Genomic DNA, 26,747 nt, shown 5'->3' on the forward strand with positions numbered 1-26,747 from the left:
CGGAGCTGGAGTTTGGCTGGGGTTGGCCCGAGGGGGAGGGGTCGCGGTGGAGAGGAGCAGCGGGGGGACATTGGACGGGGAGCGGGGGACGGGTGCCGCTTTGTCGCTGCTGGAATGCTGTTTTTCCCCCCTCGCTGACGTGCACTCGCGCTCGATCCCACTCTTTTTTAACCCTTTCCCGCTTCTTTGGCTGCTTTTGATTGTAAAGTAACAACTCAACTGTTTCTCCAGGACAACAACAGCAAATTAATTCCTGCTGTGCTCAAAAACATTTGAGCGATACAGTATGAGTGTAGATTGTATGTGTGTTTGTTAAGGTGTTTTTTGGAAAAAAAAAAACCCTGCTAAAACTTTTCTCTGGCTGTCATTCTGAAAGCAAATTCAATCTTGTGCAGCTGCTGTGTAGCTCGTGAGCGGTTTGACACTTAGTGGGGTGGGTGGCTGGGCTGTTGGAAAAAGGCCTATGGGATGGTTTTAGATGACATCGATTGCTTTTCAAAGGCCCCCGACTGGACGCTGGTGTGCTGGAGGTTGGTGTGAGAGCTGCAGCTGGAGGCCTCCGTTTCCTCTGCCCTAAAATAACACTCGGTGCTCTCTGTCAGGTGAGGATGCAATGACCGGCGACACTGACAAATACCTCGGGCCCCAGGACCTGAGGGAGTTAGGGGACGACTCGCTTCCACAGGAGGGATACATGGGCTTCAGCATTACGGCTCGATCGGCCAGGTAATGTGATCCTTCCATATGCTGTCTGCGGGGATACACTAGCCTCTGCCAACTTTCTGCGGACTATACATACACCACTGTACATCACTATGACAAAAATGTGCACAGTGTCTACATTCAGATGTCACTATTTTGAAACGTACCGCCTGGTTGCTGTCATAAACACGGCATTAGATATGTGTATAATGTTAACTAATGTTGGAAAGTGGACAGCAGCTTATTAGTGGAGCGTTTTGTTTTAAAATGTATTCATTCCGTCAGTTTTGATGATGTCTGAAACAGGTTTACAAGAGTCAGTGCAGTTACGGTCACAATAGATTCGGAGAAAAATTCTAAATTGATTTAAAAGTAAATAAATTAAATAAAATAAGCAGAGTTAAACGGGAAGCTAGCAGCTCCATGGAAATGCATCATCTTATAGGACTATGTATTCTACAGTGTGTGGCAACTGCTGAATTGTGGAGATGCATGAATTAGATCACAACAATAACAGTCGGCGGGGGGGGGGTGCTGGTGACTGAGCAACAATGAGCTGGCTGTTGATGGATCATGAAAAAGAAAAAAAAAATCACCAAACTGCTGGCTCTGCACTAATCTCTATATTGGTTGCAAGGCTTAGCCAATGTTTGTGTGCGGAATTAGTGCTGCTTGTCACTGGTTCTAACAGTTGGCACTGCTGAGGTTCAGATAGTGGCTAATGTTTAACCTACATGTCTGCACCCTGAGGGCATTTTCCCCTTGACATAAAGAAAGTTTGACAGTACTGAATATTCAGTCCATGTACAGTATATGTCGGCTGGATGAAACTGGAACGGCGTTCAATATCTTTGAAAGTGCCCCAGGCATCAAGTTCTGCTACACACAATGTGTGTTTATTAGGTGTGATCAGAACTAGACTTGCACCAAAACATTCCTTTTGAGTTTCTTAGAATGCACATAACTACATTGGTTAATAAAATCTAATGTACAGTATATGTAAAGGCATTGCTTTGAATAGTGATGGCCTAAGAGGAAAAAAAAAATATTGCTTATTTTTAATCTAATTGCAATGCCCTCTGTGCTTTGAGTGACAAATCTAAACAATTACTACTTTTGTCATTTCTTAGATATTGCAAGTTTGGAACTCACAGAAAGGAATGTTTGAAATAAAAAATAAAAAAAAATTGGTGCCTGGTGAAAGTGCATTTGTTGTCAGATTGAATGTAACCCTAAGCGATACTGTCTAACACCGTGGCTGGAAATGCCAGGGTCCATGAATTCGTGGTTTTGAGATGAAATCATTCCTGTTCAATGCTTGGCGCCTTTCCTTTCTTTTCCTTTCCTTTGCGTTCTCCAGCATCAGCCAAAGTCAGCTTGCATGTTACGCCTCCGGGCAGGGACTGCGCTCCCTCCGCAGGTGTTAATCTGCGGCTCCTGACTGTAGGCACGATGTGCCGCCGCCACCCCGGGAGCGCAGTGCCGTCCCGAAGCGTAACGCATGCAACTGCAGTGCGCCAGCGCCAGTGTCATTAAAACCACAGCATTTCTGCTTTGTCCTCCTCTGATTTGTTGCTCTCAATATCTTCTTCCTTTCTTTTCTTTTTTTTCCTCCCACTTTCCACAATTTCTTGCCATAGCCCTAAAGTCAGGTAAGAGGGAGTGACACGTTCATGGCCATAGACATCGGTTTAGCCCCCTTCCCCCACCACCACCATCACGACTTCATTGAAACATTGTCTCGTGGCCTGTGTTGCATTTGCTGCTGCTCGTTCTGTGTAGAAATAATTTTGGCTCGCTACTTTTTAAAACTTTTACAGAGACTCTGCTTATGAACAAAGGAAACATTCCAACTTTCTCACCTTCTTTAGGTGGTGAGGAAGCAGGAAATGGTACTAATTATTTCATGTTGTAAAAAAAAAAACATGAAAATGCCAGCGTGCTGTGTTTGAATAGCTTAGCAGCAGTTATTAGCTTTTGTGCTTGGTGTGAACAGTCAAGGTGATGCATCCTATAGCATTGTTTCTGCTGTGAAGTACCACTTTATGTAGCTTCCAGGGATCAATCGATCAATGACTGATTTGTCTGGTCCAGCGTACTCAGGAAAAATGCCCCTTTACAAGCGTTGCATGTTTACACTCAATGCTTTTGATGTTTAAACAATTCGATTGAATTAGCTTTTGAGAATGATTGCAGCAATAGGGAAATAACTACCCCTACCACCACAGCAATGGATACATCATGGAGAAAAGAATGTTTGATTTTGCTTAACAAACAGCCAGTCTTGCTCTGACCAGACGTGGCTGACGAATGCCTTGAGTATACGGAACATACCACAGAGTATTAAACTATGCAGGTATTTTTTGTCACACCCATTTTTTCGTCTTAAATTGAAACCCACACCATCTCTGGACTTGGAACTCAACCTGTAAATAAGGTTGGATCCAGAAATAGGGGGTGTATTTGTGTCCACTCACTGCTGGGTTGATGTTGTTTAGAAACATTTAAGAAGCCAGGATACACCCTTTCCTCAGTGTCGGATTCTATCTGAACATGCTGAGGTCTGCACTTGCCACTCCACATATAAAGTACCCGGGCTGTGGCCATTCGTGTTGCCAGCAATAAAGGGGAAAAGAGGAGGGACAGGTTTAGGGGCTGTGTTTGCCTTTGTGGATCCTCTTATTAGTGTGCCACTCACGCAGTCAGTTAGAGTGTGAATGAGTGAGTTGGTGGGAGAGGGTTAGTGAGTGGGTGAGGGGTACTTCCATTTTTAGTGGTGCATAGTCACAGCCAAAAAAACTAAAAGCATTATGATCATTATGATTCTCTTTGGAGCCTGTTCCTGAGTAAGGTTGACCTGTTGTCCAAAAATACAATTCAACATTATTCATTCTGTCAGTCAGTATATTTTATCCAGGCAGGAGTTGCGATCATTTTAAAGAATCATTAAAGCACATATGTTCTTCACAACAGCCCTCATTGGTTGTTTTCATATGTAGCTAACCTGTGACTGATGTTTCATCTGTTAAGATAATACAGCACTTTATAAAATATTTGAACCTATAGGTGCAAGTGCAATCAAAAATGGTAAGAGATGTGGCTCACATACATAAAAAATTCATACAACATTGTCTTTGTTTTTTGTGTGCCGATGTAATTTGTGGATACGCACCCATGTGTATTCCATCTAGATCTCTGTACAGAGCACAGACACAACCCCCAGTGCTCACCACGTGTCTCCCTCTATTGAAACAGTCTCCCTCCTCATTTTCTCATTCCCACTTTTGAGTAACTTCTGTCCTGTGCTGTGGATTTTGTTTTTGAATTATGCAACAGTTCCCTGGAAGTTGCATGCAGTAATCAATTTTTTTGTTTTTGTGTTTTTGTGTTTTTGTGTGTGTGTGTTCTCTTTTTTTTTGTTTGTTTCTGTTCATCTCATTATCACTCCCCTACTGTGTGATAACTTATAAATACACCAGCCTCCGCTCCTTCAGTTCGGATAGGTCCAACACCCTCAACCGGAGCTCCTTCGCCCGTGACAGCATGATGATCGAGGAGATCCTGGCCCCCAACAAGGAAACGGTATGGCTCTTCACCTCTAGCTCCTCTCTATTACAGCCTACTAATCCAGGGGATCCTGTGTGTCAGTAGTCTGAAGTCACTACTCATTGTGTAATTTTTTTTGCAGCAATGATGAGACAAAAATCAGCAAAAGGAGCAAATCAGACCGTCACAAAAGCATTCTGTGCATATTTTACAATGCGTAACGGTAACCAGAAGTAGCAGTTGTGGTTACAAACACAACACGCACTCACAGAGTCGGAGAGGTGTTCGGGTGTTAATCCTTAAATCCAAAGGCAGAAAGCCGAACAAAAAATGACACAAACTTCAGCAGGAAATTTCAGCCAGTGGGAATGGTTCCCGCACAGCACTCCCACTGCAGTCGTTTAATGTGTCAGAACAAACTGGACAAATCTGAGCAAATCAGACTCTTCTCACTTGAAATGCGTCAACAGATCAATGCTGTCTGGCAGTTACAGATGCTGTCTGCAGGAAGCCATAAGGAAGGCAGCTGCTCCCTTTAATATTTGCCGTGTGATGATTGCACACATCTAAACGGTGTAGCATAACAGATGTGTGGTCTTTCTGAACTGATGTGTGCTGCCCGCTGCTGAATCAGTGTGGAGTGTGAAGGAGGGAAGTCATGGTGTTGCTCTGACAGCCTCATGACACACAGTAATGCACTGACACGTCAACGCCGCCCACGGGGCCCCCACTGCGCCTCTGTCGAGTTTTAGCAACAACACTGTGGGGTTTGTTTCGGAACACCGAGGCCAGGAGCCGAAACCTGAATTATAGGCGTGTGGAGCTTACCACAGTCCCCCCTCAGCCTCAATGGATTCTGTTTAAATTTCCAAGTAGCCACAGTCTCCTTGCAAAAAAAGCACAACAGAGATTTGTGACCTTGAAAAAAGAAGACATTAAACACAAGAAACTGATGGACTGTCGGCATTAATATTTTCTTCCGTTAAAAGAAAGCCTACATGATCTCCATAGTCAAAGTAAGTTTTGGATGCTGGCTTCTTTATTTAAAGCGCAAGGCACGCATTTGCCGAGGAGAGGTTTTGAATTTCTTTGATCACTGGATATTCACCCAAGGATATCTGTTCTCAGGGGTAGAAATAGATCTGAAATTGCTGGCAATCAAACAGATATATCATGTTCACTGCCCATGGATAGCAGATGCTTTCTCATGGTGTTGGAAAGTACTTTGTGTTCTTCTGTACCAATATCCAAATACGTAATTCACACGTGAATTGCGAAGACTCCCTTGTTGATTGTTGTCAGTGGAGTCTCAACTTGATTTAGTGCTATACTTGTCTCCCTGGTATCCTCTGTACTAGCAAACGAGGAGTTCCCACATGACGAGGAACCCTCTGTTGGGACGAAAGAGTCTGCGTAATGGGCAGAGAAGTGTTTTCAAATGACTCTCAACAGGAAGCGAGTGTCTAGGTTCTACTAATTTTCTCCCCCCCCCCAAGGAAGTCAGATACTGCTAAGCTCATTTGCCAGCTTTTCAGAGTCATCCATGTAATTCAAGATTGTCTCTTCTCTTCAAAAGCTTCAGAGTGTCTGTAAAGACATGTCCTTCATTGTTGAGCCTCAGAATAAGGTATACGACACATTGATGTGCGGCTGCTGTATCGTTTTCTAATCCGCAATTCAAATGCAGGCAAACATCGGCTTTGCTGCATTTGCTGATGATTTCGCTTTTTTTTCCCTCTAGTTTACAACCCGAGCTCTGCCTGAATCCTCATTCCAGTCATTTGTTGCAGCACTTTGCCATTTTGTTCAACTTAATTTCACATTCAAGATGCTTTCCTACACGACCGTTGGCCTCCATGAATTCCAGAGCTTTCTTTTTTTTTCTGCCTAAGCGTTTCACATTTGGATTTTTGCGCTATTTTTTGTCCGGATATGACTGATATTTTACACAAGAGCATGCTTCCTTTCGTAACTGACAGATGGTAACACCACAGTTTATTAATACACGGACCAGATAATCAGCTTGTTGTGTTTCACATCTGCTATTCTGTGTCTTCTATATTTTCTGTGGGCGGCAGTGTAGTATAGTGGCTAAGGAGCAGAACTCTTAACTGAAAAGGTTGCCAGTTTCATTCCCTACTGGGGCATGACTGCTGTACCCGTGGGCGAGGTACTTAACATAGAAATTGCCTCAGTAAATATCCAGCTGTATAAATGGATAACAAAAAAAAACTGTAACCGATGTAAGTTGTTCTGGATAAGAGTGTCTGCCAAACGCCAATAATGTAATGTAATGTCTTCAGTTGCCGAAGCTACAAGGGTTCTGATTTGCGGGCCTGTGTTGAACAAGTGGAGGACAGAAGAAACACAAGAGCTGAATATCTGGCCGTAATAGAATGTCTGTGGCACCACGGTACGGTATTCGTGGGGAGAGTTTGCAGAGTGCTTGTGCCGGGGGTCCTGTTTACACATAGCGGGTGGTCGTGGATGAGAGTATGCTGGGAATGCGCAGGCAAACATGGGAGGCGGTGTGCAGTACTGCCTGAGGGCAGCGACTGAGCGTGCCTGTGTTTTTCAGCACCTGGCTGCAGCCAGGGAGTACGACGCCGACTCTCTCCGGAGGTACAGCTGGGCTGCAGACACCCTCGATAACGTCAACCTCGTCTCCAGCCCCATCCACTCCGGGTAAGGGCCAGCTCGCTCGCGGTACTGTTGCTGAGGAATAAGAGCGAGGAGCGTGTCTGTTTCAGAGCACCCAGTTTCTGTCCCAGGGTCTTGATCACGTTCAGTCTGGTGAGCAAGATCACCTGACAGTGAACACAGTGAAGAAGTATTGCACCGCTGTTTTTTTCAATATCAGAACATTTATTAGCAGAACTTAGTCTACCCCAAAATCAAAAATATCAGGATGTATCTGTGTTGTTTCATGTTTATGAATTCAATGTTATGCGCTAAACTGCCTCGCGGATGATAATATACTATAGACGTGCTTGCTAAGCATTAATCTCGAAGCAGTCTGTGGTCCTCTTTTGCTTCTAGTGTAGTCCGAGCCTCTTCCTCTCTTCCAGTGCCCTGTGGTATTTTCCCACATCCTTGACTCCTTTCCCTGTGCTCCTTAAATGCTTCACAACGATAATGATATTACTAACAATCATGAGACTGATATTAATATGAAGAAAATTAAGCTCTTTGATTTTGCTTCCTACATTGTTTCATTTTATTTTGCAGCTTTTCCTCTCCACTTCCCCAGTATGACTCCAGGTGATAATTGTGACCTGTGATCACAGTTTTTCCTCTTCTCTGTGTTTGTGGTCATCTGTGCGGTACCCTCACCTAGACTTGTTGGCCCGTGTTAGTGTAGTTGTGTTTGAGATCTAGCTCGAGTAGCTCTTTGGAGGATAGACTCAGATGGCCTACCCTTAAAGGCTTTGGAGATTGATAGTGGGTAGCAAGGGCCAACCTTGTAGAAGAAGATGTTATACATGTAGTGAATTACATATTACACTTACATATAAACCACAGTTTTTATGTATGCAGCATATCTAGGTTGCTTTTACACAGACACCTATGTTGTACATTCAGTTATTTTTTTTCTTTTTCTCACATTGGTATGGTGAAAACTGAAATGGCTGAAGATCAATAGCCATGATTAGGTCTGCAATTAAAAGGGTTGAATCAGCCTGTTGTTTTCCATCATGGATTTGCAGAAGTTCACTTCCAGTTCACTTCACCATCCTGATTTTGTGATGGTTAACCCAACTAATCCCCACGTCAAATTCAACTTTCTGAATGGAATGCACAAGCCTTGCATTTGTATTGCTGGAATATACTTGAACACTCTAACATCCTGTGTTTTGATCAAGCACTATGTGTGTTATGAGAGTTCATACTCAGAAAGTTCAAAACATTTTCGTCAGTAACACAAACTGTGTCTAATATTGATCACCGATTGCTTTAGAGTGCTTTACCCTGGCAGTGTCCTTTATTTTTTAAAAATTTGTATATTTAAAGCTGAAAGAATATAACCCTCGGCTATACCACATGAATTTGTTTTCTTTTAAAAATATTGGTGGCATTCAGTCACATGACATGGGATAAATAGGACCCATGACAGAGAGAGATGGAATAACTGCCAGGGTTGAAAACTCAAAGTGCCATCACTCTCTCTCTTTCTCTGCTGTTCTTTCTCTTTATCTGCTTGTTCTCTTTCTCTCTCGGAAGTGCGTGTTTGAGTATTTGGTCACAGCATGGGAAGCGTCGTCACTGATGTCAGTAGATTGAGTTCTCCCACTCCTCCCTCCAAATCCCCGCCCCCCTCACCACCGCCTGTGTCGCACCCCCCACAGGTTCCTGGTCAGCTTCATGGTGGACGCGCGTGGCGGCTCCATGCGGGGCAGCCGCCACAATGGCATGCGCATCATTATCCCGCCGCGGAAGTGCACGGCGCCCACCCGCATCACCTGCCGCCTGGTCAAGAGGCACAAGCTGGCCTGCCCGCCGCCCATGGTGGAAGGAGAAGGCCTGGCCAGCCGGCTGGTGGAGGTCGGACCGGCGGGAGCCCAGTTTCTGGGGTGAGTCGCCTGCTTTTTGGAACTGCTTACCAGGAGGAGCATCTTTTTTTTGTATTGGCCCCAAGGGTAAAATGACTGAAGAGTGAGGCAGAGGGACCTGTGCGGTATTGTTCCACCCCCCCGCCCAGCACCGACACTCAAGCTGCGATGCAGACATTAGGTGGTCCTCACCTGCAGTACACGGTGTCCATATTCTGCTACAGTGAACACCCCTTACATTAATCCCCCCCAGCTGCCACGCCACACTTTCTTTCCTTTGCTATGCAATTATGCCATCTGTCAGGAGAACAGAAAAAGAGGACTGCTGAAAAAAAGTGAGTCTTGAGGATTGAAGGAAGCTAGTCCTGTGAGAGATGCGGTGAGATGTTAAATTTGTGTAGTGATTCCTTTAATACTGAAGAAGTGCTTTGGGAAGCATCCTGCGGGAATGACAGTCTGTTCTTTATGTTCCCTGTCTGTTCTCTCTTATTGCTGCATGGATGTTATTCAGTAAACTCCATCTCCCCAGCAGTCTCCCCCCTGTTAATGAGGGGGAGAGCTTGGTTAGCCGAATCCTGCAGCTTGGGCCACGAGGAACAAAATTTATTGGGTAGGAAAATACATTAAGAAAAGAGGCAAACTATCCGAACAAATTAGCTATTATTGTTACTATTATTATTACAATTACTATTTTTATAGTCACTCCCATATTTTTCTGTTTCTCTAAAGCTTTCAGTTGATTGTTTCAGTGTCACTGAAAGCCGACCATGTTGGCTTGATCTTTGAGCTGTGCTACCTCCAGTGCGCTTGTCAGGCATGATCGTCACCGCAGGCATTGTGCTTTCATGAATGCTTTATTTTCACCACTCCGGTTGCACTGAATCTCCCACTGTTGAATCAAACACATTTATCAGTGTGGAAGATTTTACCATTTTCCTCAACTATGGAGAAGGTATCCGTTGAACCTTTGCAGTGAATTTCTCAGGAAGGAGCAGGGTGGGTGGTTTCTAGTGGCTCACTGCAGTATGCCAGAGCTCTTTCCAAGTGGGAAATGCTATTCACTATACTTTTTCCCAAGAGATCAGAGCTCACTTTTCCAAGGGATCAGAGCTGCTATTGAATATAACCGCAATGTGACAAGCTTTGACCAATGATTTTAAAGGGTTGCTTTGTTTTTGCCATTTCCTATTAAATATTTATATGTTAATTTCAGTGGCTTGCGATGTGGTATGAGAAAGGGAAAAAAAATTAGCACCTACTGAAATGTGTTACTTATAATTAAGGAGAAACAGAATTGCGGTTAGATTGAATAGAGGCTAAATTAAAGCAAAGCATCAAAATGGTATAATTTTTAATGATGCAAAAAATTTGTTTCAAATATATGGTTTTTTTAAGAATACTAACTTTGTTGTTCTCCATATTAACCATGTGTCAAAGATAATCCTTGAAAAATTCTTATCTTCTGTTCGGTGGATAAAATATTACATGTGTAAAGTTTCACTGTACCTTTCGTACAGCTGTTATTTCTGGTACCTTCTCTGTGTCAGTTAATTTCACATTAAATGTCATGCACTAAAGTGTAAAATCATGTTTGCTTTAAATGTGGGTGTAGACAGTATCATTCTTGTTATCTACACAGTTATCATTAAGTCTGTAGACATAATGATGGAATCCAGTTAACTTTTAATTGAAATACACTGCACACTAGGCCATATGAATTGAACTAAAAAAAAACACGTTGAGTGCTATTGAAACAACCAGTTTTAGGTGGGGTGGTGAGAAAGAAAGAAAAACCTAACAACAACAAAAAACAGTCTTTTCATTGGGCCTCTCCAATGTGTCCGTGACATGCTGATCTGTGATGCGAACGAAAACTGCTGCCATGCAACTGAGCATAATATTCTAGTTGCAACCTGTGTAGGAATGCAAGGATACTGTCTAAAGTGTTACAAAGCTGCAGAGTCCTAATCAAAACAGTCATCTCTGAACTTTAATCTGAATTATGTCAGGTTTGTCTCAGAAACTTCTAACATGTGCGACTTCCACAGTTATTGTGTGCAAGGGTTTGTAAGGGTGACTAAATCTGATACAAATTTTTCAAAGCAAAACATTGTGTTTTTATGCCAGTTATTCTTTGGGCTTTACACTCTTTCTGATGTACTGCTTCCACTTCAGAAACGGGACTGTTTGCCCCAATTTACATATCTTACATCTCTTTCTTATATCCTTTTCTGTCTTATTGCTCCCAAAAATCTTGTTTATGTGATACACAATTTTATAACACTCAGACTGATGGCACTAAAATTAAGAAAAAAACATTTCAGAGGAAACATGATGTCACAATGATATTCCTCCAGGGGTACTTGGTACGAACGGTACATACTGTATTTTTTACTGTATGTCAACCTGTTTGTGGCATCCACATTTCATATATCATACTCTATATCATTGATGGTCTCTGTCTGCTTACTGTTTTCTACCAATAGGATTAAAATCCCTTGCTACTCCAAATTCCTCCTATTCTTCCTCATTTACATTTTAAGGATTATGCAGCTTTCCTGGGCCTTTAATCTTGTGTCAAGTGTAAATGGCATCTTTTTATCTTTTAATTTAATATGAGCATTTTGTTGAATGCCACCACTTGAAAGTAATGCTGAAATGAAGGACTGTGAATTGATGTGTGGTTTCCCCTGGGTTTGCACTGCCATTGTTCCACCCTCACCCTCATAGAGATGAATCAATGCCTTCCACACACATTTTGTTGATGTAGCCCTCTCACCAGCACGTCTCACCACCCCCCACCCCATCCCTCCCACCTTGTATGGGAGAGGTTGCATCGAGGCCCTGTCATTTGCATCCCAGTGTCTGCTGTTTCCACAGAGCACACTGTTAACAGCCTGTGTCTTTTCCAGCCCTGTGATAGTGGAGATCCCCCATTTTGGCTCAATGAGAGGGAAGGAGAGAGAGCTGATCATGCTCAGAAGCGAGAATGGGGAGACGTGGAAGGAGCACCAGTATGACTGCAAAACTGAAGACCTCAACGAGCTACTCAACGGCATGGACGAAGGTACACGTCCAGTCATCAATGGAGCCACACAGTGGATGATGATTAGATGAACAGAATGCCAATTCATCTGTGATCAGTTAATGACCCTAGGGCATGTGATTTTTATTGATCCTAACATTATGAACTACAGCCATACCAGCTTTTAGCCTTTCATATGTTTATATGTTTCATATGACTGTAACTAAGAATTAACACTCCTAGTTAGTGTAGTACTCGCATTGACAGTCCAACATTATTACGTTGGAGCTGCTGTTGTCTAGATATGGCATGAAATAGAAGTCAGTTCTTGTTGTGAAGACTAAGGCTGATAACTGATTAAAGATGAATTGCCAGGTGATTGCTAATCGCCACTCTGATCATTTAGTCATCTGCGTGGAGAGCTCTCTGGTGCAAAATAGCTGCCTTGCTTCACTTGGGTGTGTATTACACATTGATTGTGTATAAGGTGTAAAGTACTTTGAGATCCTCTAAATGTAAATGTCCCTGTAAATGTAAGTTGGTGCAAGCATCAGCCGGGTCAGTCATTTCTCAGTTCCTCTGGTGGGGAGAAAGAAGAGGTAAATACTTTCACTTTCCACAGAGCTGGACAGTGCAGAAGACCTTGAGAAGAAGCGCATCTGTCGGATCATCACCAAGGACTTCCCACAGTACTTTGCGGTCGTCTCCCGGATCAAGCAGGAGAGCAACCAGATGGGTCCTGAGGGAGGGCTTCTGTCCAGCCAGACGGTGCCGCTCGTCCAGGCCTCCTTCCCAGAAGGGGCGCTGACCAAGAAGATTCGGGTTGGCCTACAGGTGTGTTCTCTCTTTCAGCTCACCTGCATCAGTTGAGGCCTCAGTGATAGCGAGAAATGGAAACAATCAAGTAAAGCCAGACGCTGCTAATTTTTTGCAGTGTAGACGGAAACATTATGCTGTTGGGTAAATGATGTCAGGTAAATGGGAAAGATATTATCGTGGATGACTACTACTGAATCAAAAAACTGTTGCTGACTACTGTCTACCAATGTCACCAGGCCCAGCCTGTCCCAGATGAATTGGTGAAGAAGATTTTGGGAAACAGGGCCACATTCAGTCCCATAGTGACTGTTGAGCCCCGAAGGAGGAAGTTCCACAAACCCATCACCATGACAATCCCTGTCCCGCCCCTCTCAGGAGAAGGCGTCACCAACGGCTACAAAGGGGACAGCACCCCCTGTCTGCGGCTCCTGTGCAGCATAACAGGCACGTGCATCGAAATGGCCTCCATCTGAGCCTGCCACTTCAGCTCAGCCGTCTTCTTCCTGTCTTGTGCCCATAGACTGTGTCCGCATGATCCCACTAGATGTCTTTTACTGTGTTACATAAAATGTGTTTTGCATCGCAGTGTGTGACGATCTCAGCGAACAGTGTTCATGGCATTTGATGACAGCGTCAGTAAACATGTTGTTCAGTTTCTGCTGTTTGCGTTGCGTTAATGCCTGTGAGCTGTGCACAGAGTGGAATGTCAGTGCCTGCGGACAGCTTATTGGCAGACGGGGCTCCTGAGAGTTGGACCATAGGGAAGGAGTATTGCTCACACTGAGCTGCCAGGAAAACTCAGCGGGTCAGCTGCTAACAATGCTGCGCAGGCGTCTGTCCAACCGCGTAATGAGAGACTTCCTTTTCCCAGGGGGCACTTCACCAGCGCAGTGGGAGGACATCACCGGCACCACCCCTCTCACCTTCGTCAACGACTGCGTCTCCTTCACCACCAACGTGTCGGCCAGGTAAGATCTGTCACCGGCCGGACAATACCCCGGAGTTGATGCTGGACATGTGGTGGATACACTGCGTGAAGAAACACGAGTGAGGAATGTGTCATGGAAAAAGAAAAGCTATACACTGCATCCAAGTCACAGCTGAACTGGGCTGGAGTCATGTGCTCAGCTGGGACCTGTGGGTTGCACAATCGCTTCTTCGAAATTAGATTAGATTTTCTGTAATATCTTTGGCCTCTGTTCATCAGACACCTCTGATATGATTCAGGGACTTTAATAAGTTGGTTGCTAAGCTACATTACACATATAGTAAGGCCTCTGGAATGCAGAGGGATACAGATGAGAACACATGGTTTAAGTATTCCCTTCTGGAAAAAAAAAACGATTTTATTTTGGCCCCGATTGCTTACCACAGTCTGTTCGCACTGTGTTTCATGCAACACTGTTCCCTGTCTAGGTTTTGGCTCGCGGACTGCCATCAGGTCCCGGAAACTGTTGGCTTGGCTTCTCAGCTCTACAGAGAGTTGATCTGTGTTCCGTACATGGCCAAGTTCGTGGTATTTGCCAAAATGAATGATCCGGTCGAGTCCCGCCTGCGATGCTTCTGCATGACGGATGATAAGGTGGACAAGACTTTGGAGCAGCAGGAGAACTTTGAGGAGGTGGCCAGGAGCAAAGACATCGAGGTGTTTGGATTTGCTACACATTTGCGTGCACACGTACACACACACATACTTGTAAACACAGACACGCACATGGACACACAGTTTGCCAGATCTCTTTCAATGCACTTTCATTACTCAGACCTGTTTCTAAATTAGTTGGTGGTGGATGTCTCAACCTGATGTCAAATCCATGGGACCACTCCCCATATCCGATATCATTTAGCCGTCTTTTGGCTGTGTGTTGTAATTTTTTTTTTTTCTTCAAAATTGCGCAAGCTTCCTTTAAGCATGTGCCACTGAAGTCAGACATTGAACAATGAATAGAGTTCTTTAAGTATGCAGTCCATTTCACTTGGAAGGTTTTTAATGAGGTGCTGGGTTTCAACGAACATGCTGTTGTTTTACAGGTTTTGGAAGGAAAGCCCATCTACGTGGATTGCTATGGCAATCTGGCTCCTCTGACCAAAGCTGGGCAGCAGCTGGTTTTGAACTTTTATGCATTCAAAGAAAACAGGCTTCCTTTCTGTGTGAAGGTAACACAACAGGCCCTTGTTTTCTTTTTTTCAGAGCCCCGGTGTGGAAAAGGAGTTTGGAGAGTAAAGCTAGGGGACAACGATTTATTTCTGCTTGTATTTGCTCAATCCATGTGAATGACGCCATAGTGCTGCTGCCATACTGCCGCAGAGTTACTGGTTCCAGACCCTGTGACTCTGTAATGGAAGTCACCAGGACCTCCTTCACACTGTATTGTATGAAGATGTTTAATTAAAAGGCACCCAAAATGAGTAGAAATCAGTAGAGAGCATGAGGGCAAAATGAGGTGCTATGTGCAGACTTGAGGGTATTTTTTGTTTATTTAAGAAAAATGAGTGCCTAAAGCCTTGCACTGTCTGTCTCTTATGAGAAGTGACTGACCGTAATTCCCAGAATGTTTTGGAATCATATTCCTTGTTTTTTATTTTGTAGGTCAGAGACAGTAGTCAAGAGCCTTGCGGACGCCTTTCATTCCTGAAAGAGTCAAAAACTACTAAAGGTCTTCCGCAGACTGCCATCTGCAATCTGAACATTACACTGCCACCCTACAAAAAGGTAAGTGGGTGTCTGAGTGGCCATTTGTGTGTCATATCATATCATCCGCATATGACAGGCAGACAGAGTAGCAACTTCAGTGCAAAGGGTTAAACTTGGCTGCCCGACTGTGTCTTTTATCTGTTTCGAGCTTTTTCTAGTTGTGTCCTTGCTGTTTCCTTCCGAATCAGACATTTGATTTGGGTCTCATGCTTTGGCTGAAGGTGCACAGGCTTTTTTTGCTTTGTGGTGGCGTATTTTGTTGTTGGTATTCTGCAAACTTTGGCCTTTTGTTCCCGCGCTGGCTTTGTGGTGGCTTCTCTGACCTTATATTGTGTGCTTTCAATCGCCCTTTTCACATCCTGATGTTTCTTTCCCCTGCTGTCCATTGTGTTATTCCCCGTTTCTGCAATGCATCTTGGGAACCAAAAGGATATGGAGTCAGATCCAGATGAAGAGGTAATCTATGCCCTCCATTACAGCCATGTGGTGTGCTGGTGTTGTCGTTGTGTTAGATGGAGGCAGTGTACTGTGGTGCAGCCCTTGTGTGCTCTGTTGTATGAGAGGATTGCAAAACATTGAGACATGTCAATTATCCTAACTTCCTCTTCCACACTGTAGGCATCAACATACAGCACTGGCATTTCACCAGCACTAGAAAACAAATTAATCCATCAACCCCTGAAACTGTCTTTGGAAAAGAAGTCAGAGCAGAAGACTACCATATGTGTTTCCTTTCCAGAAGACCTGCAGTCTCTATTTTTCTTTAACAATTTGTTGAATGAATGGACTACTGTAGATACTAGATATAGATTATGTAGATTTAGATATATAGATAGGATAGATATTCTACATAAACACCCAGCTGAATCAAATAGATGAACCCAGATGGAGGTGTATCAGATGAAGCTGATATCATCCATGGTTGTAACTGGATATAATATCTCTAGAAGAATGATTTTAAATTATCCTCTATCCTCCTGTACACCCTGTAAGGGATAGCTGAAATGTGCAAATGGGATGTCATATATATTAATCACAGTTCAGTTGTGGCTCTATGTTATGAATAAAAATGAGGAGATCAGCGCCATATATTCTCACTTAAAAAATACTCCTCTACCCAAAACACTGACATGTAAATAGCTTCTGTATCTTTTTCAGGAATTATATTATAGCTACAGATTTCCCAGGGTTTAACCTAAGTGTCAACACACGCACCATGACTTAAAAAAACAAGGACACCCTGCTCTCACCCTTGGTAATTGCATGAATTGATTCAGTGAGAGGGGGAGGGCCTGTGAGTGCCACTGACTCAGCCTGGTGTGAAAGCAAATCCCCACGCAGTCCACTCACTGCAGGCCCTGGCCATCTTAGTCATCACCATAGCTCACTTACACCCCAAGATGGAGTAATGGGAGTAACTTGGCCATTAATCTGTTCCACCACCCACACTGCAGACAACTTAAATAACAAACAGCATTTGGAATCCATGGCCTCAGAGGATAGTAGATGAGCAATCCTTGTCAGAGTAGAGTAGTTAAAAGTAATGGGGACATTTTTGTTGTTGTTGTTGCAGACTGAAAAACCAGAGCGACGTCATACCTTTGCATCTCTAGCCTTACGTAAGCGCTACAGCTATCTGACCGAGCCTGCCATGAGTGAGTGTGACATTTTCACTAACTTCTACTCATTATTTTGCAAATTATAATTGCCTGAAAGTTAAATGTGTAAGATACAGTATGACCTGCATTCATAATAGAAATTTATAGATGTATATCTACATACGTGTGTTTTCTGCATATTCCTACCATACATAACTTGTAAGTCCACACGCTTGTTTCTGACATGGTAATCTTTGCATGGTTTATTGTGACTTTTAAGTTGCTGTGCAGTGCTTGCCCACTTTGTGAAATATTGTTTTCTTTATTTATTTAAAAGCATTTTTGTTACACCATTTGTGGACAAGACAACCTAAATTGCAACATCCATATTTTACTTTGATTTGACTAATATGGTAATACGTTTAAACCTGAAGTCAAAGTAAAATTACTCCTTTGATTTGAGTTGCCCCTTGTTTTAGAAATTTTCTTGCTCTTATTGGCTTTGTGATTGTGCAGCGTTTTGTTTTGTTTTTAACCAAAATGCATGGAAGGTCGAAAGTTGACTTTCTTCCAGGTGCTTCACAGTTTGCACTTCAAATGCCTGTCACCAAAGGGTACTCGATCTTGCATGACATGCATAGATATTATGGATTTAAAACCTAGTTTTTGAACCTGTGTTTTGCCATAATATGTTGCTTTATACAGGAATAAGGACGCTTTTTTGTAGTCTTTACTTCTGTTTTGTCGGAACAAAAAATTTGAAATAAAAACATTGAAATGGACAGACCAAACAGATAAAAGGCACGCTAGCAAAAAGAGATAGCCAGAGACAGGAATGCAGCACATCTAAAGTCAAAAGAGTAGAGCTTTTTGTTATTCTGGGTTTTGTGTGTTTGTCTTGCCATTTTACTGTTTTGTTTGTCATTGTCTTAGATGTTGTGTTTGCTGTGTGCGCTTAATTGGGCTTTTTTTTATTTTTGTTGTGTATTTTGCATTGGACCATGGATCACGAAGGATCATTTTTTTTCTTTTTGGCTCCATTTTAATCATCCTTTTCCATTTCAAAACCTCATGAATGTATTGTTCTTCCTCCTTTGATAATACAAGGCTCACTGACCAATTTTTTCCTCTGGTCTCTCTGTTTTTCAACCATTTTTGTTGATTTTATGTTGGATTTTGATTTACTCATTTAAGAAACAGTTGAACGAAGTACAACAAGAACACTGCCTGCTGGTTACGTTCACAAACCTGTCTTTTCAACAAGATCTTACCAGGCATGGTCGGCTGCTCCTATTACCGTCCCTGGGCAAGCAAAATCTGGACTGGGTTCCCTCTCCAGCTCATCGTCCAACACGCCATCTGCTTCGCCACTAAAATCAGTGTGGTCGATTTCCTCTGCTTCTCCAATCAAGTCCACCTTAGGAGCCTCAAATGCATCTTCAGTCAAATCAGTTAGCGACATAGCTTCTCCCATCCGTTCGTTTAGAAGTATTTCATCACCAATAAAGACTGTTGCTCAGCAAGCTCCATACCCTATGCAGGTCTCCTCTTCACTGCTGTCTTCACCGAGTAAAACTGCAACAGACCCTGTGTCTGTGAAAGGACTTGCAGCATCACTGTCCTCAAGAACTTCCACTGTCACAACCACAGGGCCTGCACTGGAAAGGTCTTCAATTGCAATGACCCCACCTTCTTCCCCAAAGTCCACCATAAGCATGTACAGTTCCAGTTTGCCGTTTAAATCTGTCATGGCCTCTGCTGTCCCCGCAGCGCCTTCATCCACTAAACCTGCATCTGGCTTGTCCTCAATGAAACCTTCTGCAGATGTTGCTGTAACATCTAAGGGAATGGTGGCATCTTCCCTGTCTTCACCAGTTAAATGTACAGTCACATCTATGGAGACAGCCATGCTCAATGGAACTGTTTCACCGGTTAAATACCCCTCCTCTTCATCAGGCTATGTGGGGATCAGCAGTTTGCAAGAAAGGATACAAGCGACCACTCATGCAGCTACATCGAGTGTTAGTGCAGCCTTCGATGAAGCTGAAAAGACCTTTAATTCCTGCTCTGCCTCTGGCTATGGCACACTCAAGTCCATGTCCTCGTCAGCATCCTCAGCTTATCAGTCTATGAGATCTCCTGCTACAAGTTCTGTTTATGGTGCTGTGAGGTCTCCCGCATCATCCACCACCTCAGTAACATCAGGCTCGATAACCGTCCCAGTGTATTCTATCGTAAATGTCATGCCAGAGGCCCAAGTAAAAAAACTCCCCGACGAAACCGTTGCCACAAAACCAGCAACTGCGCAGTCCCCTCTGAAGACTGCGTCCACAGAGGCACACACACAGACCCAGTCTTCCTTCTCCAGGACCATGTCACCTATCAAATCATCTTTGTTTATTTCCCCAACAGCCCTCAAAGCAACTGCCTCTTCCTCATTATCATCAAGCCAGGAAATACTGAAGGATGTGGCAGAAATGAAAGAGGACTTGATAAGGATGACTGCCATCCTGCAGACTGATGCCAGTCCTGCAGCCAAAAGCTTCCAGTCAGACACTTCAAAAGAATCTAAAGTTGAAGACGAGGAGCCTTTTAGCATAGTTGAGAAAGTGAAAGAGGATCTTGTTAAAGTCAGTGAAATCCTGACTAAGGATGCACTGAGTGAAAGCAAAGCTGGCATCAAAGATAGGATAACTGACGAGGACTGGGAGGAGTTCTCAAAAGACGAGATAGAAGAGGCCCAGCAAAGTGCTAGGAAATGCCCTCCCAGTTATGGCATAGAAACCATCCCTGGCAGAACCCAACGCATATCTGACAAAGACTTAAGTTTAGCTAAGGTGGTTGACTACTTGACAAATGATATTGGTGCTAGTTCCCTTTCAAAAATGTCAGAAATGAAGTACAGATATGACGAGGTGAAAAAAGAGGGGGAGGAAAAGCAGAAGCGTGTTCTCAAACCTGCCATGGCATTACAAGAGCACAAGCTTAAAATGCCACCCTCAAGCATGCGTTCCTCTGCCTCTGAGAAAGAGTTATGCAAACTAGCAGATTCTGTCTATGGAACGGATGCCATATTGGAATCCCCAGAGGATTTCTCACATGATCAGGACAAGAGTCCTCTCTCAGATAGTGGGTTTGAAACCAGAAGTGAAAAGACCCCCTCAGCTCCTCAGAGTGCAGAGAGCACAGGGCCCAAACCTCTATTTCACGATGTGCCAATTCCGCCCGTCATCACAGAGACACGTACAGAGGTTGTTCACGTCATAAGAAGCTATGAGCCCCCTGAGGAGACCCATGAACCGATAATGGAAGAGGCTGGAGCAATGACATCGCCTGCGTGCATTGAACCTGAGCCGAAAGCTGGATCTATCAAAGACAAAGTTAAGGCATTTCAGATGAAAGTGAACTCTGAGGATGACTCTGTTGTTAGCAAAGGCATGCGTGTTAAAGAGGAGACCCACATCACTACCACCACTCGAATGGTTTACCACAAGCCCCCCGGTAAAGAGGCTACCTCTGAGAGGATTGAGGAAACTATGTCTGTTCGAGACATAATGAAAGCTTTCCAATCTGGTAGGGATCCCTCCAAAGAACTGGCTGGCTTATTTGAGCACAAGGCCGGCAGTGAGTCTCACAAAGGGAATGAGATATCACCAAGGTTTCTTGACAAAGACATCAAACCAAAACCCAAAGTTGAAAGAATAATAGAGGTTCATATTGAGAAAGGCAATAAAGCTGAACCTACTGAGGTTATCATCCGAGAAACAAAAAAGCACCCAGATAAAGAAATGTACATTTATAAGGGGGATCGTGGAATAAAGGAACTACCTGACAAACTATATGCTGATGATGAAGCACAACAGGAAGAGGAGGAGCTTACTGCTGAAGAATCACTTCCCTCCTATTTAGAATCATCCAGAGTAAATACACCTGTCTCTCAGGAAGAGGACAGTCGTCCAAGTTCTGCACAGCTTATTGCTGATGACTCGTACAAAGCTTTGAAGCTACTCAGCCAGCACTCTGTCGAATACCATGATGATGAGTTGTCAGAGCTAAGAGGAGAGTCCTACCGATTTGCAGAGAAAATGCTTCTCTCTGAGAAATTAGACATATCTCACTCTGATACTGAGGAGTCTGTGACTGACCAACCTCATGTCAGGAGCTCGGATATGCAAGGTTCAGAAAGTCATTACGGTGAGAGAATGGCCAGCGGGCCCCGGAAGGAATTTGTTATGAAATCGTCAAAGGATACATCAGACAAAACAGGTAAATTTGCTCATAAGGATGAGCACATTGACAAACTGACAGTGTTGCATTACACAGCAGAGCCCGGTAGCCCCAAACATGCTGTGTGGATGCGTTTCACTGAAGACAGACTTGACAGGAATCGAGAAAAACTCATATATGAGGACAGGGTAGATCGAACAGTAAAGGAAGCCGAGGAAAAATTGAGTGAGGTTTCTCAGTTTTTTCGTGACAAAACAGAGAAACTAAATGACGAGCTTCAGTCCCCAGAGAAAAAGCCTCGGAAGAGAGATCCCAGAGAAACCCGTTCAGGACCAAGTTCTACCTGTAGTAGTCCTGAAAAAACAACATACAGGAATGGAACTAGTGGTGAGGAGTGGGGTAAGGGCAGGCTGAGAGAGCCATCTGTAGGGAAATTGTTTGGCAGCTCAAATGAAAGGAAATGTGCTAGCTTGCCCAACAGCCCTGAAAGACGTTTCATTTCCCAGACTATTGATGAAAGAACAAAACAAGGAGATGTAACATCACAGAGCAAGGTGGGTGAAGCCTCTCAGCCTCTCCAGCTGAAGTCATCCAAAGTTAGCTCTGTAAGACTAAAATTTGAGTCAGAAGCTCAAAAGCAAGACAAAAGTCCTCAATGGGGACCAACAAAACCTCCAGTGAAGAAATTGCAGGAAAGTAAGCTCCCTGTCTATCAGTTTTTTGCTGGAAAAACTGCCAAATCGGCAGAAAGCACAGATGAGACAGGGGCTCCAAATAAAACTCTAGATAGTGATAAAAGCAAAGTGACCAGTGGACACAGCACTGACATCAGTAAGTCCCGAGTACCTGTCATTGCCCAAAAACAACAAACTGACAAGCTGTCAAACAAAGGCATAACAGAAACAGCACCAAAACACCCACAGGGTGAAAATGGCAAAGAACCGGATACAGAAAAGAAATTCTACAGGACATGGGAATGTCATGGAAATGGAAGCGATAAAGTTCAAAAGGAAAAAATAAGTCATACGCTTGTTCATGACACATTCAAAGAGGACAGTGGTCATGATTTACAAGGTGTTGTCCCTAGCAAAGAAAAAAAACAACCTCTTTCAAAAAATGGGACACCTTTGAAAGAGGCTACGCCAACATTCCTAACAAAAAAAAACATCTATACTGAGCATGTTACACAGGACGATGCAGACAGCAGTGATGCACACAAGATTCTAAAAAAAAAGGGAGAGTCTCAAATTCCTGTCCGGGTGCCCTTTAGTCACACAGACAGTGATCAATCCAAGAAATCAAAACCAGACACATTACTTAAACCCTCAGAACGGAGTATATCACAAATACCCACCTTAGCTCGAAACAGATCTCAAGGTAGCTCAGACACAAGTACATCTAGGGATGAGTTTTCGGTGAGCAAATATCCAGATTCTTTAGATAGTAGCCTAATAAATGACTCAAAAGACATTAGTGATCCCAGTCCAGTAGAGTATATTGAGAAAGAGGCACCAATAGTTACTGCAGAAAGTTTCAAAGGCATTAAAACTTTACCTGTTTATGTCAGCATTCAAGTCAGCAAACAGGGTGAGAAAGAAACCTCAGGTGGACAGCAAGGGACTTACAAAAAGATAGTAAGTCAGGAAAGTCGCAGTGCACAAGAAACACGGGGAACATTTTACACAGTTAAACAGAAACAACCTCCATCCCCCCAAGGTAGCCCTGAAGATGACACACTCGAGCAAGTATCTTTTATTGACAGCTCTGGGAAGAGTCCCCTGACCCCTGAGACACCTAGTTCTGAGGAGGTGAGCTATGACCTCACTTCTAGAACCCCAGATTCATTTATTGGTTTTATGCCAGGAAAACCTAGCCCAATCCCTGAGGTTTCTGAGGAGTCAGAGGAAGAGGAGCAAGGCAAAGCTTTTTCCTTCAAGGAATCTCCACCAGAGAGGCCAAAGCCTTCTGAAGCAGAGCCTACAAATGGAAACCAGGAGGCGGCTGGCAGAATGAAGGACAAAAGAGTGGCATACATTGAATTTCCTCCACCCCCTCCTCTAGACTCAGAACAATCTGACCCTGAAAAAAAGGGTTCTTGTCCTTCCTCAGAGGCCGAGACAGAAATGATGGAGGTCAACCTCCAGGAGGAACATGACAAGCACCTTCTTGCTGAACCCATCATCAGAGTCCAGCCCCCATCTCCAGTGCCACCTGGGGCAGATGATAGTGACTCTACAGAGGAGGAATCTGTCTTCCAACCCATTCCTTTCAAGAAGTACACCTTCAAGATTTCAGAGGAGGAAGAGGAAAAGGCTTCTAAAGTTAAAAAGCAGGAAAGGAATGGAAACCACAAGGAAACTGGACCCAATGGTGCTGGAAAAGGAGATGATTTTGATTTTGAACAAAATGGAAATGATCAGTCAATAACGGAATGCTCAATTGCGACAACTGCAGAGTTTTCCCATGACACGGACGCTACAGAAATTGATTCTCTTGATGGATATGACCTCCAAGATGAGGATGATGGTTTAAGTGAGCAAGATCCAAAGCCATTCAGCCTCTCCAGTGATACCAGGAAAGATATGTGGCCCTCAGAGAGTTTGCTGAAGCCATGTGATCGCTCCTTTAGCCAGACCAAGCTTGAGGTCATTGAGGAGGAGGAAAAGGGAGCAACTGAAGAAGGGAAAAAAGCAAAAGCAAAGAGTGACTCTTATGATAAAAAAACAGAGGATGGAAAAAATGGAGGGGGAGTCACCGCTGAAGGAAGAAAACCTGACAAAGAAGGATTATCAGACACCTACTTTAGCTACAAACTAGAGGAGGAGTTTAACACTCCTTTTAAAACTGTTGCAACCAAAGGTTTGGACTTTGACCCTTGGCCCATCAAAGGAGGAGATGATGAAGTGTTTGACGCTAGGATGAAAGACGAGGAGCCCAAGCCGTTTGGATTAGCAGTAGACGACAGGTCACAAGCAACTACACCAGATACAACCCCTGCCAGAACACCAACCGATGAAAGCACACCAACTAGCGAGCCTAACCCTTTCCCCTTTCATGAAGGGAAGATGTTTGAGATGACTCGCAGTGGTGCGATTGACATGAGCAAGCGGGATTTTGTTGAAGAAAGACTTCAATTTTTTCAGATTGGTGAGCATACCTCAGAAGGGAAGTCAGGGGACAAAGGGGAAGGGGTCAAAAAGCCAGGTGTAGCTATCTCACAACCACAGACAGTGGAGAAGGTAGTAGAGATTAAAACAGAGAGCCCCTCAGATATTAAAACAGCCACGTGCAATCAAACACAGATTAGCACTGACTGTAGAGAGGTGTCTTCTGGTGACACCATCGAGGAGACATCTGCATGTACAATAACAGCCTCCAAAATTGACCCTAAATTACGAATGCCCATTAAAATGGGAATCACAGCTTCCATTACTGTGAAAAAAGATTCTGGCTCTGTGGAATCAACAGATTGTAAAACTGAGATGTCAGACAGTGAAAATCCAGAGGGCACAAGCCTAGAAGCACATGCAGAAAGTCAGCCCGGCAGGAGCACAGACATCCCAAAGCCGTCAGAGCAAAGGGATGTTTCAACAGAGAACTGCAATAACAACAATAACCTTGAGTCCTCAAACGTTCAAGCCAAATATATTGAGTGTGGAAGCGTAGTGTTTAATTTGCATTCTTCGTCAGAGCCCACACTTCAGCAAGTTAGAAGGGTAGAGGCTTCGTCCTGTAGGGACCAAGAAAAAGTCAAGGAAAACAGTGTGCCATGTGAAAAAATAAAGACGAGTGGATCCAGTGAATCAGGGGTAAGGCAGCCAAAGTCAAGGCTGCCGATTAAAGCACGGGGACCAACATCACGCACACCAATAACCACTGCAGGAAAGCAGAGGGCAAAACATGTAGTTAAACCAGAGACCAAAAAAGGAGTAGAAAACTCTGCAATTGTGGAACCTAAATCTAGAATTCCAGTAAGAGACGTGAAAAGGGGTAAAGTCACTTCTCCTACGCCAGCGCAGGGTATTTCCCAGTCGGGAAAGACAGAGAATAAAAGGACAAGGCAGGTACCCTCCCGACTGCCAGTTAAAGACAGGTCGAGCTCAAGCTCAGAGAGCAGCTCAGCTAGTAAGAAAGGCAGAAAGAGTGTGACTGAGGCCTGTAAGCACTCCACCGAGCACACTAAGGGCGTTAGTGGTGAGACGTTAAAGCTTGTGGACCGCCCCTCTGATGAAGAGAAAAAGATGCAGGCAGAATTGTCCGATGATGAAGACAGCACATCGAGGAACACCTCATTGTCAGGAGCCTCTCAACCATCCTTTACGGCGAGGTCTGCTAGAGATGTGAACATTGAGGCAGCGCCTGTAAGGGCAAAGGTTGAACAGGCCGGCAGTGAGAGGAGGAGGAGTAGGCGGACGGTTGGGAATGAAGGCAGTCAGGTTGCGGGGCCCCACGTGGCTCCCACCGGGGAGAACAAGCCTAGTTTGTAAAAATTTTCCAACTTGTTGATCTTAGTTGCATGAGCCGTTGTGATTGCTTGTGGCGTGACTTAACTGTAGCTGTCATTTCTGTCATTGTCATCTCTGTGTACTGTCCTATCAGATTCAGATCCTCTCAAGTGGTCAGTTACTGCAGCATGCTAGAGTGACTGGTGCACTGGGCAGCTGACTGGTCCCCTGAGGAGGGCTACAGAGTCTGTGTCTATGCAGCTAGCCAGTTAGCGGTAGTGAAGTTTACACGCATACATGCAGCATTAGCACACCGTACAGGTTGTCCGCATGCATACTCTCATCTTACACTGTAAAACCACTTTAGTCTTTCAAAAAACAGTTTCTTCAGATTTAAAGCCATTTCAATCGTATTGAATTTTTTTGTTTGTTTGTTTATTTATTTTTGGTTTAATCTTTCTTGTGAGCCTAAACGCCTGTGTAGATTCATAGGGTACATACTCACAAATCTATCGTGAGCACCAGTGAGTTGTTACCAAACTGTGAGTAGTCTGGATAAAGTTGCTGTCACCCTTTTTCTTGCCATTGTAAATGGTATATATTGTATTCATGTTTTTAAGCAACTACTATGTTGTGTATTCTGTAATCTTTGTGGTGAAAAAGATAGTAATTACATAAGCAGTAATTACATAACTGCTCAAATTTTTAAAATGCACCTCACCTTGGGTCTGCTTTTCTCTATCTGGAGACAAAATGGTTTTGGCCAGAAAAAGGGTGCAGTTTCTTTTCATACTCCATCATTTAAATGACAAAATTCGATTTTAATGTCTTGCTCTCCACACCCAGGCCCACAAAGTCCCTGTGAGAGAACTGACCTACGCATGGCGATAGTGGCTGATCATCTGGGCCTGAGCTGGACTGGTAAGAAACCTGAGAAACACCGCCACCTAGAGGACATCCGCAGAATGTATTCCTGCAGTGGCTGCTTGTTTCTTTTTTTTTAAGGTGATGTTGTAGCATTGATGATGCATACAGGAATGACGTTGCGATAAAAATAAGAGATTTATTCCTCTCGATGAAGCACTGTTTCTCTGAATGCTCTCACAGGTATTGTTTGTATGTGTTTTTGTGCGTTTTTTT

General features: G+C 43.8%; 1 protein-coding gene across 2 annotated transcripts in view; it reads left to right on the plus strand.

The window, feature by feature from the left end:
• ank3b (ankyrin 3b) overlaps window positions 1-26,747 on the plus strand; it is a 98,271-nt gene that overhangs the window by 62,273 nt on the left and 9,251 nt on the right. For both annotated transcript variants that reach the window (XM_036551774.1, XM_036551766.1), the window contains exons 25-42: window positions 603-726; window positions 2,343-2,354; window positions 4,182-4,284; window positions 5,825-5,875; window positions 6,827-6,933; window positions 7,477-7,509; window positions 8,595-8,819; window positions 11,711-11,865; window positions 12,446-12,657; window positions 12,879-13,086; window positions 13,514-13,610; window positions 14,059-14,287; window positions 14,674-14,799; window positions 15,233-15,355; window positions 15,767-15,793; window positions 16,911-16,992; window positions 18,130-25,641; window positions 26,454-26,528. In XM_036551774.1, the coding sequence (XP_036407667.1) occupies window positions 603-726; window positions 2,343-2,354; window positions 4,182-4,284; window positions 5,825-5,875; window positions 6,827-6,933; window positions 7,477-7,509; window positions 8,595-8,819; window positions 11,711-11,865; window positions 12,446-12,657; window positions 12,879-13,086; window positions 13,514-13,610; window positions 14,059-14,287; window positions 14,674-14,799; window positions 15,233-15,355; window positions 15,767-15,793; window positions 16,911-16,992; window positions 18,130-25,641; window positions 26,454-26,528 (9,501 nt within the window). The remainder of the gene's footprint in view (window positions 1-602; window positions 727-2,342; window positions 2,355-4,181; window positions 4,285-5,824; window positions 5,876-6,826; window positions 6,934-7,476; window positions 7,510-8,594; window positions 8,820-11,710; window positions 11,866-12,445; window positions 12,658-12,878; window positions 13,087-13,513; window positions 13,611-14,058; window positions 14,288-14,673; window positions 14,800-15,232; window positions 15,356-15,766; window positions 15,794-16,910; window positions 16,993-18,129; window positions 25,642-26,453; window positions 26,529-26,747) is intronic.

This window comes from Megalops cyprinoides, chromosome 1 (genome assembly GCF_013368585.1).
Source record: "Megalops cyprinoides isolate fMegCyp1 chromosome 1, fMegCyp1.pri, whole genome shotgun sequence".
Classification (NCBI taxonomy): domain Eukaryota; kingdom Metazoa; phylum Chordata; class Actinopteri; order Elopiformes; family Megalopidae; genus Megalops; species Megalops cyprinoides.